Below are 17,172 nucleotides of genomic sequence, written 5' to 3'. Positions count from 1 at the left end.
TTGCACTTCTTCTTATTTCTTCTCTTATTTTGTTACATCAACCAGAGAGAAGTGTAACAAATGGTACAAAGCAACTCAATTTTTAATTGTTTTGTGCAGTTAAAAGGCACCTTTTGGCTTTCCACTGTGTCTAGGTGACTAGTTCTTCCTCTCTTAACTCCCACCAGTGTCAAGACTTTTATCAAATTACTGACAGATTATTTGTCCTTTTCTGCAATTTCCCTAAGCCAAATGTGTACTCTTAAGGAAACTGTTGAAAGTAATAGTAGTGAGTTGTAGGTGTTGACATTAGTTAAATTAGCACTAGAAGACAAACCCAGTCTTCTAATGTTAAAACTGTGGTGTTTACAGCTATGCCTGCTTTCTTGTTTACACTTTTACCAAATTCATAGACATGCCGATTTGTGTGACGGCCTTTTGAAGATGTGCACCAGTACAAGATGTTTTTTGTTTATGGTGTCTTAAAAGAGGGTCTATGAGAGTCTTTTGAAAAGCTCCGTTCTCCTCTGTGGATTAAATTACTGCACTCAGTTTGCCTTCTGAAAAATGCAAAAAGGAAGAAAAACACACAAAAATGCTAAAATCCCTATGAATATTTAGGAAGTTAAGAAGGCACACAGGAGAGTGGCTCTAACATTCCCTCTGGTTAGCATTAACCTTTGCATTTTGCTCTCCCGTCTTGCAGACTATAGTGGAGTTCAGTTGCAGGGATGCTGCAGCCAGAGCAGCCTGAACAGTAATGGCAGTCTTCCAGGAGCAGGCAGCCATCGAGGGGTCCCAGAGCAGCGCGTGGCCAGCTGGGCCGGCTGCTTCGAGCGTCTTCTCCAGGATCCAGTGGGCGTGCGCTACTTCTCGGTAAGACCAAAAAAAATCAGAAAAGTTTCTCTAATTGATTGAATCCTGCCAGACTTCATCAAAACAGCTGGCATGAAGTCTCTTGGTGCTTCAGATTTATGAGTAAAACTAATTTGGTGAGCAGCACGGTTGTGTGTTTGGATTCATTGATAGATGGTGTGTTATTGGAGAAGGAAAGGAAACCAAATAAATGGTGGATGATAAAGCTTTAAGAAATCTTTCACAGTGAAAATATCATCTGAGTTTTACGCTGTTTTTACTTGTGCTCTTCTATCAGCTAATGATTAGGCATTTTAACTGCAATTAGGGACATAAAAATGGTGCATTCCCATACAATGTCATGTTAGACCACCTACCTTCATGTATGAAATTGCTTTCAGTCATTACATTTTGCTGTATCAGTCTCTTCACAAATCTGAGGTTCGTACAGATTTGAAATAGGTTCAAGTTCAGAATTAGTGCTCGATGTCCAACCTTAGTGAGTACAGGCATTTCATTTATGTTACCATACCTCCCACACAAAAGATGTGTCTTTGAATTTAGCCCACAACACCTTCAAAAGGCTCAAACATTGAGTTCTGGTGTCCCAGAACCACCTCGCTCCTCACCTTCTCTCAACACTGATCAGAACTGCACTCGCCCACACAACTCTGCGCCTACACTTACACCAATCTTGTTCACAACATTACACCCAATAATTTCTTTTCCTCGCTACTGGTCTCAACAACAACAACAACAACAACAGCAGCAGCAGCACCGGAGAGAGCAGAAAATGAGCACCAGTTTGACATCATATAGAAACTCTTGTACTATGTGTCTCCACAGGAATTTCTCAAGAAAGAATTCAGTGAGGAGAATATCTTGTTCTGGCAGGCCTGTGAATACTTCAGTCATGTCCCTGCAACTGATAAAAAGCAGGTAAGTTCAGCTACAGATGCAGTCTGAGCTTTTATATGGTGTTTTCGTTTCATACTGTAATCTGCTGAATTGGCGCAACATTGCCTAAATGGGAGAATGTAAGTAGATAAACAAGATGAAATCATAGTGTGTGATATCTAAAGATTTAGTCTCCAGATCCAGTCGCTGCGAGTCGTTCTCATAAAGATTTTTTTTAACATGTTTGACATTTGCAACTGAGATGGGTGACCTATTACATCACTTGTGTGTTGCTGAAGGGAGACATTCCGGTAATTAAACAGCTTTACCTGAAATCCGCTTCATTTTACAAAGTTCACTCACCTCCATTTCCTCGTCTAGGTTATATACAGTCTTACGCGCCTCTCCAGCCAGGATCTCAACCAAACTCTATTCTTTTTTCCATGTTTTTTCGCCCTTTCGATGCAATTTCACTGCATGTAGATGATAGGATTTGCTTGGTCACCGACTGTCAGAACGGCAGTTGTTCAGTGTGTGTATTTACCCAGTCAAGGTTTATGATAGGTTTATGCTCCTTCCTGACTGTCTGTGCGAGATGGTGGAAAAGGTCTTTATGTGTGGTTTGTAGCCTTTGCAGGTTTCGAGTTTGTTCCAAACTTCAGAATGAGTCGGACTTCTCTGAAAAACAGTGCATAGACTCATACGAAATATCTGCATCTGCAGAATATCCCCATGTTTCAGGGTGTCAGCCCTTGGGCAGTGGTATGTAGCCGCAAACAGCGCACAGGGTGTGAGTTTGGGGCTTTATAAAAACGTAGACCAGGTGCCAGATCTTAAGCACACATCCAAGAGGAAGCTACGAGCCTGGGAGGAGGAGCAAACTTTGAATGTTGTGTTTACAAACCACAAATCCCAGTCATACTGCCTTTAAGCTTTTGTTTCCCGCTGGGGAAATCCTACTGCTAAAAACATGCACGCTGATGAAATAACATTTCCTTTGCAGCAGCGATTCCCAACCTTTTTGGTTTCTGTCTGCTTAAAACAAATTAAGGTATATGTGTCTGTGTGACCTCTCTGCAGATTTATTATAAGTCAGAGTTTAAAACTAACCACATAAGAAAAAAAATAATGATTAGTGAATATCATTTTGCAGAGAAGAAGTTTTTGATTCTCTGTTCTCCCATTTATCGGTTCTGACAAATCCCACAAATGTGTCTTTGTTTGAAAGCACCACTTTAAGGCACAGTAAGATAGTCACCTTTAACAAAGGGTGAATACACAATAAATGACACCCTGGTGCCTTTAGAATTTGTGTGCAAATAAACATTAATAAAAGAGAGGATAAGGAGACACACAGCAACATATTTTTCTACAGTTGTTCTTGATGTTCTGCATTATCAAACCTTATCGTGCAGCTGTCCCAGAGAGCCGGAGAGATCTACAACAGCTTCCTGTCCAGCAAGGCCACCATGCCGGTCAACATCGACAGCCAGGCCCAGCTGGCTGATGACGTCCTCACCTCCCCACGGCCCGACATGTTCAAGATGCAGCAGCTACAGGTACCAACAGCACAGCAGCAGTAGTGAGCTCAGGACAATTTAAACTTTCTCTTAATTATTCAGTTGTTTTGTGTCAACAGTGAAGATCAAGTAATTTTTCTAGACACCATTCGTTATTAGTAGGAGGGTCTCTGTGTTCAGAATGGGGTTTTGCTCTCTTCTTGCCTTTAGCCACTTTGCAGAAGCATATTGGGTTTCTTCTGTGGCCATCTGGGTTTGTTTACGAAAGGACTCTGAGCCTTACCAGAGTAGATAAACACAAACTGGCATACACCCACAGAGAATCTAGCGCACGCTGTACACATAGACATGCAGTCAGAGATCTGTATATTTTCAGTTAACATGATAAAATGTTAACTTTTAGCACACCTGTCATAACATAAGCTGTAACCATATGTTAACACTAGTAGTTTCCTTGTTTCTGACTGTTTCATTTTCTCCTCCTCACTCCTATGTTTTTGACCCTGCGTGCATCTCCTCCTCTCCATCGCTGCCGCTAACACAGGGTTAGCCTTCTCCTCTGTGTTTTGCTGTCAGTTCACTCACAAGCTACTCTTTTTTCCTGCACATCTACAGATCTTCAACCTGATGAAGTTTGACAGTTATTCACGATTCCTCAAGTCCTCCCTTTACCAAGAGTGTATGCGTGCTGAGGTGGATGGCCGACCCTTGCCAGACCCCTACCAGATTCCCTGCAGCCCTGCGCCTTCGAAACACAGTGCCAGCTCCGATCGCTCAACGCTTTCCACTCCGAAAAAGGTGCAACTCTTGCTTTTTGACCGCCCCAAGGGGCATTTCATGGAAGTATGACATTGTTGACATCGCTCATCAGTGCAGTACGGAGGGTAAAATCTTTCGTGTTTATATTCTCCGACCAGCAGGAGGCCAGAAAGCAGAGGTCAGGGAGGTCACTGACCGAGGACAGCAGAGATGAGAGTGCCGACAAGAAACGCGGCATCTTCTTCTCATGGTCCCGCAACAGGAGCTTCGGGAAGGGCCCAAAGAAGAAGGACATTGGAGACATTAACCTCGGTAATTAACAAGCCCATCGCCTTGTGGTTACCAAGATACCAACTTTGTAAAACTTTTGCAACTCACAAACTTCCAAAGTGCTGATGTGTCCTTGAACAAGACACCAAATCGTTGCCAGCTCCAGAGTGCACGCGGGGGAGGCATGTAGAAACACAGCTGCCCTGCAGTGATCAAAGTGTTACACACACATTGCTGGTACACTGGCAAAAACAAACCTGCAGGGTTTCTGCAAAGTCTTGAAAGTTTGGAAAACGCTTATAATTTTAAAAGTTCTGTTTTCAACATTAGGAATATGCTCGAATGCAAAAATACTCCTTGAAAAAGGCTGATGTGTCGTCGCTCTTATAAACCAAAAATGAAAGGAAACAATCCTCTCGTCATATTTGTCTGTTGACTCCTGCTGTTGAAATTAGCAAGCATTGAATGATCATAATCAAAACATACAATCAGGGTGAATATAAACAGCTGGTAAAATAAACAAAGTGAGAATATACATTGGTTGCTGTGGGTATAAAGGAATTCTGTAAACTGTTTTTTTGCATTTTAATTAAAAATAATTAATTTTTCATTTTTAATTAATAATTTCAAAGTGATAATAAAGCCTTGGAGAGACTGGACCTCTTAGGTACCTTGAAAAGTGCTTAAATTTTAGCTTTAAACAGCTGTCGAACACTGCACTTGCTGTAAAATATCCACAAAGAGCCAGTGTTTTAAAGGTGGTAAAATATCAAAATGAGGATATGATGATATGAAACTTTTGTTTTTTGACAATGAGGCTTAGTTAAATACAACAGCAATGATCATTTCTCATTTTTTTTGTTTGTAAATCTCCCCTGAAAGCACAAGTCGTCAAACAGGTATACAACATGTTTTGAACCCCATGTGCATTTCACACTGGAGCTTTAGCATCAGTGTGCCTCACTGAATGTAGCTGCACTCGAATGTAACATCTACTGTTAATTCACAAATATCTTGTTTGATGACATACATCTTTTCGCCTGCCAAGATTTTGTGGCAACAAAACCACAATCACAAATGAGAAACACTGTCATTAGTCATTATAACTAGACACTGTCTCGGTGTTGCATGTTGTGAGTGTCGTTTAATGTGAGTGGTGTGCAAATGTCTCTTATCTGCATGAATTCATCATCCCCTGTGCTGTTTTGTGCAGACTTCTGGGGCAGTAATGGGCGGAGGGAGTCCCAGGGCTCCTTGTCGTCTGGTACCAGTCTGGAGATGGCCACTTCCTGCTCTGCTGGGAAGATTGAGGTAAGATTCCTCTGGACAGATCACCATGGCAACACAGAGCCCAGGGTCTGGTGAAGCCATCATAATAGTCTGAGGTTGTTTATTTATTTCTTTTTTACTTGTCAGCCCACTCACATTTTGTTTATAGCAAATGTGGCTACAGCTACAACTGAATCTATGCATCCTTGTACACCCATAAGCCAGTCCTCCATGTTGAATTAAGCCTCTGAATCTTTTTCTAACTGTGTATCTGCAGTCTGATAATCGACATTCAGTTGGAGTATGGGAACGCTCCCCCAAACTCTGCAGCGTGATGCTTCCCGACGGTTCCTGCTCTTCCATCACTCTCCGGCCCGGCGCCTCCATTAGGGAGGTCCTCCAAGATCTCTGTCACAGCATCAGCGTCAACATCGCTGCCGTCGACCTCTTCCTGGTGGGAGGGGAGAAGGTGAGGGAGGCAGATGCTGCCAATAAATGACTGACTAATGCTAAGAGCATCTGCTGCTAATGCGTCAGGAAGCAGAACACTGCTGCAAGCAGCTCTTGAATGAATTCACTCAAGCTTGTGTTTATTCTGAATCAAACCTTGGTAAATACGGCACGACTACACTTAGCTTTTAAAGATGCTTTATTTTGTGAGGAGTCATTGTCAGGAGTTAATTGAAAAAAGCTGAATTCAACAGAAATCAACTGAAAAGATTACAGAGGATTAAAAGTGGTGAAGGTGTCTTTCAGTTGCTGTATAAAAAGGCTACAGTGTGGCATGTTTGCTTTTGGTATTAGGGCTTCAGGCAGAATAAAGGATTATCTTTTCTTAATCTGCTGCTAATGTTTAGTTTGATGCTTTTCTCCTCATAGCCTTTGGTGTTGGACCAAGACTGCATGACCCTCAGCTCACGAGACTTGAGACTGGAGAAGCGGACCTTGTTTAGGTATGAATGATCAATCAAAGTTTGCTTGGATCTGTGAACTTCCTCTGAATATCACAATTTCTGTTTATGCTTTCATGTCAGTGCTGGCGTTGACTTGTGCTCTTTGCTCCTAGATTGGACCTGGTACCCATTAACCGCTCCGTGGGGTTGAAAGCCAAACCTACCAAACCCGTTACTGAAGTCCTGCGTCCCGTGGTGGCCAAATATGGCCTCCACCTCAGTGATCTTGTGGCCAAAATAGTAAGTCGTCCCCAGTGGCTACAATGCTTTAATCCTTTTGAAGCTCCTGTGTGTCCTGAGAGCAGCCTGTGCAGTGTGTGACAGTGCCACAGGGTGGAGTATCATGGTTAGGGGAGGGAAGCGACCGCATCCTTTTCCATCTCTACACGGTGGTTAGCGCTCTGACTCAGCCCAGCCTCCGAAGATGGAGCACTAGGGATATAATTAAGGATGACGACACTCCTCAAACATGCCGACTCTTTACTCCTCCCCTAAACCCCTGCCAGATGATTTATTTTAGTCCTGTGGGTATCCAGGCATTAGAACTGTATTATACAGTAGACCAAAGCTGAAAGAGGGTTTATGAATTTAGCAAAGGCCCATGAACTCAAATATCTGCCGTACATGAAGAGGAACTGTACCATATTTAGGCTTCTGCACAACAGGTGAAGATGCTGATGTGCTGATCATGAAATGTGTTTTGTTTTAGAGTGGAGAAACCGAGCCTTTGGACCTGGGCGCCCCCATATCGAGTTTGGATGGCCTGCGGGTTGTGTTGGAGCGAGTAGACCCAGCTTCAGGCAAAGGTAACACCATCTATCACACTGTAACACAATATATAACACTAAATATTACAAAGTGACAAAGAGCTTAACTGGATTTTAAATGGACCAGAGGGGGTTTTCTTCCCGCTGGAGCTTGTCATCAACTCCAGAAATCTAACTGCTAATTGTAAATCACGTCCACCTCTGGTATTCCATTGATTCACATGTTCAAGCTTTTCAGCACTAATCTCTTATGTCTTAAGTGTCCTCACCTTCCCTCTCTGTCTCACTTTCTCCTCATCAGTCTGACAGCCGGATGAATTTTTAATGCTCGTCTCTCTCTCTCTCTCTTCCAACAGACAAATCCAAGTCTTCCTCCTTGAAAGGCCACCCTCCAACCAGGAGTTTTTCTGCCACAGTAAGTCCTCATGACATCTTCATCTCACACATTGCCTAAAAATCCAGATGTGGTGTTTTGCCCTTTTCTCTTGCTGCTCTGCTTGCTGCAACATTCAGCGTAATTTAGTGGCCCACGTTAATCTTTATTAACATTTACTGTCTTTGACGAGCTTTAAATTGGTGTGTACTTCCTGATTTTTTTTTTGTTTGTTTGTTTTTTGGTATTCTCTGCCCTAACACTGCCTGTTGCTGACTCACTTGCTCATGTTTCTCCATGCTTGAGTTATTGCACCATATGTAGGCAGATAGCAGTTGGTCTAGATACTAGCAAGGTCAGTAAAGACATCGATTCAACAGATGGACCGGGCTCATCTTTACATGCGGGTCCTCAGTAAATCTGGACACTCTGCTCAGTAGGGTGCTTGGCAGCTCACGCTTAGCCTCCCCCATACGACCCCTCTCCCTCCTCCCCCGTCCCTCCATCCCCTAACAGAGTGCATTGTTATTGTTGCATCTGCAGGGAGATGAGAGGTCAACACCAAAGGACTTTTCTGTGAGAGCAAGTGGACCAGACTCAGCACTCCCAGGGGAAAAGAGAAAACAGAAAAAGATTAATATAGATGAAGCTGAAGGTAAATCCCCCTTTTCCTTCTTTCTCTCTCTTTCTTTATTTGACTTGTTGGAGGATTTCTTAGCTTCGCTTTGCCTCAGGACTAATTGCTATCTTTGGCAGCTCTGGAGGGTTATTTTCTCTGTCAGGTGTCAGGCCGCTCTGCTGCATGATAAACCCAACTAATCCGTTTCTTCCAGGTGCTCAACTGTTTGGAAAGTTTAAGTGAGTGAACTTGTTTGATCTGTTTTGCAGAATTCTTTGAGCTGCTGAGCCGGGCACAGAGCACCCGAGCTAATGACCAGCGTGGGCTCCTGAGCAAAGAAGACCTGGTGCTTCCTGACTTCCTGCGCCTAACTCCACCTGGTGTGGCCTGCTCCACTCCTGACTCCCTGAAACAGACCCGGGAGAACGGCGTCTCCTCGCGGGGGGCCCTCACCTCTAGCCTTCGCTCTGAGAGCCTGGACTCCTCCCTCAGCTCCAGTGCCAATGGACACTCGGGGACCAGGCGGTGCCTGTTGCCCCCTCCCCGCCACCCAACTTTTGGCACCCATCTGTCCCCCATCTCCCGGCCCTCAGACACCCGGCCAAGCCTCCGCACTGTGGAGGAGGACGTCCACACCGACCTGACCCTCGTGGGGGAGGGCGACATCAACAGCCCCAACAGCACCCTGATGCCTCCATCACCGCCCTCCATGCCGTCCTTCGAGGGCAGCCTGCCTGGAGCCAACTTCACCCCGCCACCACCCTGCTCCCACTCTCAAGACGCAGGTGGAGAGGGAAAGTCCACTTCAGGTATTTCTACAGTGTAACAAACCAGTGCTCCGTGTGTTTGCGTGTGTGTCGTATGTGCATGTGTGCGCTCTCTCCCCGGTGGTCTAAACCAGACCACCCTCATGATAAAACTCCCTCTACACTGACTCTGATGCACTTTAATGACAAATTGATATTGACTCTTTCTCAGTTTGCCAATCATTCAAACTGTTTTGTTTTATTAAACTTAGCAAAGCATGTCAATGTAAATAGTGATGTGTATATTTTGTTCAGTGAGTAACATTATCTTGGATGTCACTTCCCACACCACAGGTTGTTGGGTTATAACTGGGATTCGCTTATTCCAGTGAAATATTTGGTTTGTTTTGTAGTTTTGGGTGCATGAGAATGCTGATGTCACTGATTGCAGATCTTATGAGTATTGATAATATATGCATAATGCATACAGATTAATGATCAATATTTGACATGACTGTAGTCAGTGGATGTTGTACTGAAGATTGTAATTCAGAACAACTGAACATTTGAAAGTGATGAGATTAGCGGCTGTGTTTCCCGGCATTGTGGCTTCATTATGTACGACCAGAAAACATCGTAGCAAACCAGACCCATGAAACTGCTTTACAGTGTCAGATCTGCGAATGCTAAACAGTCATACAAAATAAATGCTGTATTCCTCTCCATCCCACCACCTTTAGTTAAGAGCAATTCAACAATGTCAATGTCAAAAGCTTTTTTTTTTCTTACGCAACTCTCTAGAACTGGTGAGTCATGAAAGGTGTCATCTCCTGCTGTAGTGACCAAGCAATGTTGAAAATAATTAGTCATTGGAGGACGAGTGCTCCTTAGCACTGGTGACATTGTTGAATTGCTTGTCATTCTTTATCTGGGTCATTCACTCCCTCTCTAGATGCCTGTTGTAGATAATCACTGCCAATAAACTCTGTACCTGTGATTGAGTAGATCTAATAAATGTTAGAATTTGAAATCACTCTCGTCTGTCTTTTTACACGTTTGTGAGCTCAGTTTTCTCTCCCCTCCCCCTCCTCCTCCTCCACCCCCACCACCACCTCTCCTCCTCCTCCGCCTCCGCATGCCTTCTCCCGTTCTCCCTTAGCGCTGTCTCACTTTGTCTTGTGGCTTCCTCCTCTCATCATCTCCCACTCCTTTGTGTACTTTTTTCTGTGTGCGCTCCTTTCAGGGTGTCGCTGCTCGCTGTGTGTTTTCTGCTCAGTGTGGTCTCGTTAAACGTCGCTTGGTCTGCCTGCTTGTCGTATTGTTTCTTGACGGGGGTCATTGCTCTGTTGTGTGCAGCCTCAGTGTGGCATTGTGGGTCTTTTGAGTCTGCCTGGTGTTTTCAAAGCTTGCCGTCATGTGTGCTTCATTGTGTATGGAGTTCAAGATCATTATCACCTCTTGCCAGTTGGATTTCATTTTCTATTTCCCATCCTTACTTGTCATTATTCCCACTCCTCCACTGTGTATGATTTTAATAAGGTGAACAATCAAGTGTTGAACTGATTTCTGAACTGGTGTTTGACACTTTTGGAGTTGTCGGAAACGTACAAACTACAGCCAAAAGTTCTCAGTGTTCAGATACCCAATTAGACAACACGTTTTGATTCTTGGCTTCAAAGAATGTCCCAGGAAACCTTCTTTGAAACGCTCTGTGCTCGACAGAAAGGGAAGATAATCACGCTCAACATGCTTTCCAACAACAAAGCCGATGAGTATCTTGCACTTCAAAGCACTTTATGGAAGGGGCGCGAACGCGTTCACCCCGACCATACTGCCTTGCATTAAGGGCCAGGCTTTAATGTAAGGTGATATGTACACAAGACGATGAGGAGGAATCGAAGCCTTTCAGCTCCTCCACAGGCTCCTCTTTTCTGGTTGCTAAGTGCATCAGCCTGATTCTTCCCACCACCGGGCGCCATGGTAACCTTATCCACGAGTTGACTGAGCTACAGATAGAAACTGTCACTACTGGTTTACATCTCTCTCTCTCTGCCTCTCTCTTTTTCTCACTTGCTGAAATAGAAACATGGCTGATTTGACATACCCATGTTTTTGACGCTGTCTTCCACCTCGGAGCGGCTGAATCTGTGAGGGGTCTGCACACATGGAAATGCAGCAAGTTAACGCCTCCACTTCGCTTTTTTTTTTTCTTACAGACTTTATGAAGTTGTTGCATTTGAGTTTGGGTGGAAAGTCAAGCTCGCAGGCTTAATAATGTGTTTTTGAGACAAATGCCCACTGAATAAGTCAGAGTGCATCAGTTCAAACACGTGAACGATGGTTCAGAATCAATTATCCTCTTTCACTGTCAGTCAGCTTGATTTCAATCACTGCAGACGTCCCCCTCCACTTTGTGTATCGCTGTTAAACTGACGCCCTCTGCTGTTCCACAGGAATAGATATAATCGCTGCTGAGATGGATCAACATGTTCCTCAATTCAGTTTGATTCTAGTCTTTGATATAAATAACCAGGAATAACGAAATACTGTAGAAACTAAGAAGATAAAGTCCAGCTGCTTTTTATAGATAAAGGAAATACTATCTGGGGACAAAATCGCCAAACTATACAAGTTAATGAAAGCATTTATGGGACACATTGAAATCCCTGCAGAGACCACACAGATTTTATTGTGGGTGCAATTCCTGTTGCACTAAAACACAACATACCCTGCCATCAGAGTAAGCGTTGCCATATGAAACAGTGGCTCTTAAGAGGGTATTTCTGGCCCTGCAGGTAGTTTACTGCATTTACTTGGCATATCAGGTGTAAATAAGGCCTTGATTAGACTGTTAAAATCCAAACCAGAGGGGTTCTGGTCCGTATCCAAAGGACCAGAACTGAGTAGTGCAGCTCTATGTGACCACAGTCATTTGTTAATGGTGGCTGTAATCACTTCTCCCTGTCTGGCAGGTCTGTTGGTGTTGGTTAGAACATCCACTAGGGGGCAACATCACACAGTGTAACTCCACTCCTAAGACTCTAACGTGAACTATGCATGGAGATTTGAGTTTGGTCAAAACTGCAAGCTGGCCTCTTCATAAACAAGACAGAGAGAGAAGCGAGAAGTTGTAGAAATGATGAGTTTGCTTTGTCTCTCTGAAGTCAGCTGCTCGGGTTCTTATTCAGACGACAGGTTTGGCCCATATGGAGAAGATTAAAGAATTCCTGGGAATAAATGGGACGTCGACCCGATGGCCAGGTTATCTGCAAAAAGTGCTCTGTAATGACTCAGCGGTGCACCTGAGGGACCATATGGTTCAGTTTGCCTTCAGGCCTGCTTCACTTTCTTCCTCCTCGTGTCTCTGTGTCAGCTCTCAAAGCTGGCAGCCGCTGACCCCGGGCCAGCCTTATCATCCATCTGGCGGTCGGAGGAGGACTCGACACAGATCTCTGGCAGGGAGCCTCAGTGAGGACTGTAGCTGGGTTCATTCCAGTCTGGCTGGTCCGTCTCAGCTCCCGGCTGCTGCCACGGCTGTGGACAAGACTCACCACAGGAGGCACTACCATGTTAAATGGCTGTGTCAAGACATCATTTTTACCCGTCACAGTCAGCAAGCTGCAAGAGTCAGCAAGCTCAAACACTGAAAACATGTTTGAGGAAGTTTTATAGGTTAACAACGACAAGGCCAGATGTACAGACGGATCAATCCATAGTATTTAAAATAAAAAGCTTGCACTAGAGTAATGACTGTGCAGCTTTTCCCTCCTTCCAGAGATGTACAAGTAAGAAAAATCAGCTGTCTAAACACGGCCTTAAGTCATTTATTGTAAAAAATACAAAAGCTGTTTACATTGTTGTATAAAAACTGACAGCTCACTGGTTATAGCTTGTCTCAGTATTAACATCTTGGATTGCCCTGTGACAGATTGGCAACCTGTCAAGGGTGTTTCCTTGCCTTTGGCCAAAGTGTGCTGGGAGAGGCTGCAACCCCCTGCCTGACAGTGATACATGGGTATAGAGCAGCGGCTCCCGACCTTTTAATTTATCTTTTAATTACTAATCAAATCATTTTTTCAAGCAAGAATGAATCTCTGGATTTTGTTGGTTGGACAAGATTGGACATGTGAAATCATCTCTTTGATTTCTGGGTTTGTTTCTCGTTCTACTTGTATTTTATAGACAAAATGATTGATTAGTAATGAGCACCAATGCCAACAAAGTGTTTCACTTTCATATTTTGTGTTTTGGGATACATTCTGTAAGCCGAAGGGGTAAAACTTTCCAGTATTTCGTAAGAAAATAACAATTATACTATGACTACTTTTAAATGGTGCAGGATTTTGCAGAAATTTCTCAGGACCCTTAAGATCGACCTATCTAATCCCCAGGTTGAGAAACACGAGTAAGCAGAATGGATGGACTGATGAACAAATGTATGGCCTTGAAAGTACAAACTGTTTTAATTCAACAAATGCCAATTCATCAAAATGCGTCATCTCGCAGCTCTGCATACCAGCATCAATACATCACATCCTGCGGAAAACCCGGCGATTGAGATTTGTGCTGAAGCATCAATTAAACCTCATTTTAATCAATAACATGCCTCTATAGCCCGTATTGCGCCCTTGAACTTCATCCAGGATCTTGGCAGCTGTTGTAAAGTCCCTAAAGTTGTTTCGTGTTCACCTTGATGGTCCAAGTTGTACCGCAGTCGTGTGGCTGAGGGGTCTGTGTCAGGTCAGCTGTTGGAGCTCACAGGCTGTGTTTACATCTGCACTGAGGAGCAGTGAATCACAGTCAGCAGAGTTAGGACAGTCCATGTGTTGAAGTGCTGTGTTTGAGTCACTCTGGTCTCTGTTTAGAGTCTGTGGGGCCACAGGGTTCACATGAGAAGAAGGGAGTTTATAGGCCATCATAACTTCAACCAGCAACCCGGAAACTTTGCTTTTCAGCCCCCTGAGTACTTTAAATGTGATTTTTATGTTTCCTAACTTGTGTTCAGATCTGTGTGATGAGCTAATGCAGAGCCGAATTGTTTGCAATTAAGTTCAAGTGGTAATGTTGAAATATGCCACATGTGACAACAAGGCACAGTCAATTAATATATTTCATCCCGGTCCAATTTCATTCAGTTCTTTCCCAAGATTTGGCAGGCAAGCTCAGCAAGTTTGAACCAAAGCAGTTATGTCATCGGAGTTTGTCTTGACAGCAGCTGTCCAGATTGCACAACTACACAACTGTCCGATTATACAAACATATTAAGTTGTGTTCATTTGAGCGAAGTAGATTTAAAATGCATGTGCACTCACGCGTGGGTGACAAACTTCCCAGCTCTTAGATCCTGAAATCTCTTAGAGTCATGTTAAGCATCTGGCCGTCATGCAGGATAATGTGGAGTCGATGCTCACTCGCCTGCAAGTTGAGTCAAAGATGCACAGAGACGAATGAGGTTTTTTTTTAATCTATCTTTCATCACTGTCATTTTAAAATACATTTTTGATGACCAGAAGTAAAATGAAGATTGCTTGCTTTTCTTTTCTCTCATTTCAAGCTGCAGTTATCAACATTTTACCAAAAACAATGGATCAAATTACTATGTGAAATGTGAGAGGGGTCACTCATAGTGACAAACAATAAATTATCACCTAACTCTGCAGCTTCAGCTCTGTGCAGTCTTCATCCAGTGTTAGTTTTTTTTGGCTTATTGTTTTGGTTTTCCCAACTCTGCTCTCATCAACCCTATTTCCAGCAACAGCAGGCGGCTGCTAGCTTCTTCAGCTACCTGTCCAGCACCAAGCACCCAGGAAGTGTGCAAGGCCTTGAGGCCAATTTGACATAGTGGCCAGACCGTGTGATTACGGCATCATGTGACACACCTGTGCCCAAAAAGACTGGATTAAGACTACTCCTATATCTTAGTACTTTGTGAAAGAAGCGACTGTAACGCGTTACATTTGCCTCCAACACTGTATCTAGTTCTATATGTACATCCATGCCCAGCACCAACCAGACAGGGCCAGTGACCAGGTGGTGAACATGATGGAGTATCTAGCAGCTAGACGGCTAGATGTTTTTCTGACGAGTTGTGGAGACCAAACCAGAGTTTACTTAGATCTGACAGGTGGACAAAAACATGACTCCAAATGAAAAATATGATGTAAATTTGTTAACCTGTTTGTCCTGCTGCCTGCAGGCTGACAAATAAATCAATGACTGCATCTTTAAGTGCTTGCCTGTTTGCCATCTTTCATGGCCACTCTCATAAATATTCAAACGGACATCTCGACTGTTACATAACGCATCATCTCATCTTAACTCTTCCACATCTCTCTTATCTCTCGTGCACAGAGGGACAAACAGGCACGAGCTCCAGCAGCCAGTCACCCACCGATAGAAGTGAGGCTGCGCAGACAGTTCAGGAGGTGATGGACGTGGAGGGGGTACATCTGGAGGAGGGGACGCTGGAAACATCCCAGGGAGAAGACTCTGAGCTCAGCCTGAGCTTCCAGGGCTACGTCGCTGAGCTGCGGCAGTGCCAGAGCAAGATGAGGAACGTCCAGATGCCCCACAACGGCCGCAACCCACCAGAGGGCAAGGACTGCACGACGGACCTGTACAAGGCCACGGTTGTCTAAAGGGAACCCCCCACTGCTGCACTTTTAAAGCCCGAGGCACTGCCTTTTGAAAGGGAATTAGTCAAATGATGGGCTGCATGTACAAAGCTGCCAATTCACACTCCAAAAAAATCAATATTATTGCGATAGATATTGTATATTTGTTATGAATTCTGGCGTCCTCTGTTGATTTTTAGTACTGGTTGTAATTTTGGGACAGTGATATGTTTCTGTTAAGCTATAGTTTAATAATGAAGTACAAAGGAATTCTATTATGAGCCATGTTAGACTGAGGACAACCATGGAAGAAGCCTGAAATTAACTTTTGAGTACCACTTTCTAATGAAGCATACGTTATAACAGTTTAGAAGTTGTAAATAATGAGTTTATTATGAGTCCTTGCTTTCTAATAAGCCATCAAAATGCATCAAAGAGCTGATTAAAAAGTTGAGTTAAGTTAAAGAAAGTATTGATTAAGCTATTAATTACAATTTATAGATACTTTGGTTTAATGAAAGATCTTAACCCAAGTGTTCACCTACCAGCTTTTTCCACTTCCACTGGGACAGACCATGAGATGTGGTTGAAAGCTCCGTGAAATACAGACTATTTTTCTCATTAATGATTAATTACGACTTACATTATAAAAGTTAAAAGCCCCAGAAAAAACTAGTAAGTGAACCCTGAGTCTGAGTATTTTGTCAAACTACTCACCCTATTAGAAAGTGGTACCCACGTTTGTGCTTGGCAGGACTCTGTTTTTAGGATCAAAAGGGAGGCGAAATCATAATTTTCTTGGATATTTAACTATTTCCTGTTTACATCTTCTTCCTGTGTTTTACAGATAATACATGACGGTACCTTTATTTCCTGCACGTCCTGCTTCTGTGGTTTTGAGGTTGTCCACATGTTGAATGATTAAAAAGCTTTGATGGCTGTAACTCCAACAAACCTGACACTCTTTTGTGCATTGTGAGTGATTACTTCTGGTGTGTCTGACAGCAGGGAGATCCTCACCATCCAATCCTAATCTCTAGGCCGCCTTGTAAAAACACACTTGAAATGCACCTGTGTTGTGGTTTACAACCCAAAGTCTTCTGTCACACATCCACAGCCCTGAATTCTCCTACTTGGCATATTTGGCCAACAAAACGTGTTTGCTAAGTTAGTGAGAATTGTCAATAATTAACGGTATCTTAGTCGAACGGTTTCCTTCTTTGCAAACACGCCGCCCTCACCTGGGGATTCGTCCCTCATGTGGAAGTGCTGTTTAGTCGTCCATCCTCCTCTTTGTATTTTTAGCTCAGCATCTGGAGAGAGATTATTACAGCTGGGGAAAATTAGAGGTTAGATTATGGGACGGGAGAGTTTGTCTTGACGGAGCATGTCACTGCTGGAATGCTGACAGCACATGAGGCCTATAAATGGTCGCTTGGCTTCACTTTCATACTTTACCCATTTCAAAGACTCTGCGATTACAACAGTAACTCCTTCCGGATCCTTGATACACCCTCAAAGTGTACTTCCTCTTATCTTAAACATTTGAGA

At 43.6% G+C, this 17,172-nt stretch overlaps 1 protein-coding gene across 2 annotated transcripts in view; it reads left to right on the top strand.

The window, feature by feature from the left end:
• LOC143316932 (regulator of G-protein signaling 12-like) overlaps positions 1-16,575 on the top strand; it is a 37,427-nt gene extending 20,852 nt beyond the window's left edge. For both annotated transcript variants that reach the window (XM_076724774.1, XM_076724775.1), the window contains 14 exons: positions 686-855; positions 1,681-1,773; positions 3,147-3,290; positions 3,867-4,049; positions 4,172-4,322; positions 5,494-5,591; positions 5,827-6,018; positions 6,429-6,502; positions 6,616-6,742; positions 7,212-7,308; positions 7,626-7,684; positions 8,186-8,297; positions 8,531-9,070; positions 15,359-16,575. In XM_076724774.1, coding sequence (XP_076580889.1) covers positions 686-855; positions 1,681-1,773; positions 3,147-3,290; positions 3,867-4,049; positions 4,172-4,322; positions 5,494-5,591; positions 5,827-6,018; positions 6,429-6,502; positions 6,616-6,742; positions 7,212-7,308; positions 7,626-7,684; positions 8,186-8,297; positions 8,531-9,070; positions 15,359-15,645 — 2,327 coding nt within the window. In that variant the 3' untranslated portion in view covers positions 15,646-16,575. The remainder of the gene's footprint in view (positions 1-685; positions 856-1,680; positions 1,774-3,146; positions 3,291-3,866; positions 4,050-4,171; positions 4,323-5,493; positions 5,592-5,826; positions 6,019-6,428; positions 6,503-6,615; positions 6,743-7,211; positions 7,309-7,625; positions 7,685-8,185; positions 8,298-8,530; positions 9,071-15,358) is intronic.
• Positions 16,576-17,172: the final 597 nt, after the last annotated feature.

This window comes from Chaetodon auriga, chromosome 24 (assembly GCF_051107435.1).
Source record: "Chaetodon auriga isolate fChaAug3 chromosome 24, fChaAug3.hap1, whole genome shotgun sequence".
NCBI lineage: Eukaryota > Metazoa > Chordata > Actinopteri > Chaetodontiformes > Chaetodontidae > Chaetodon > Chaetodon auriga.
The sequence above is the reverse complement of the archived record's forward strand: the minus strand, read 5'-3'. Positions and strand labels throughout refer to the sequence as shown.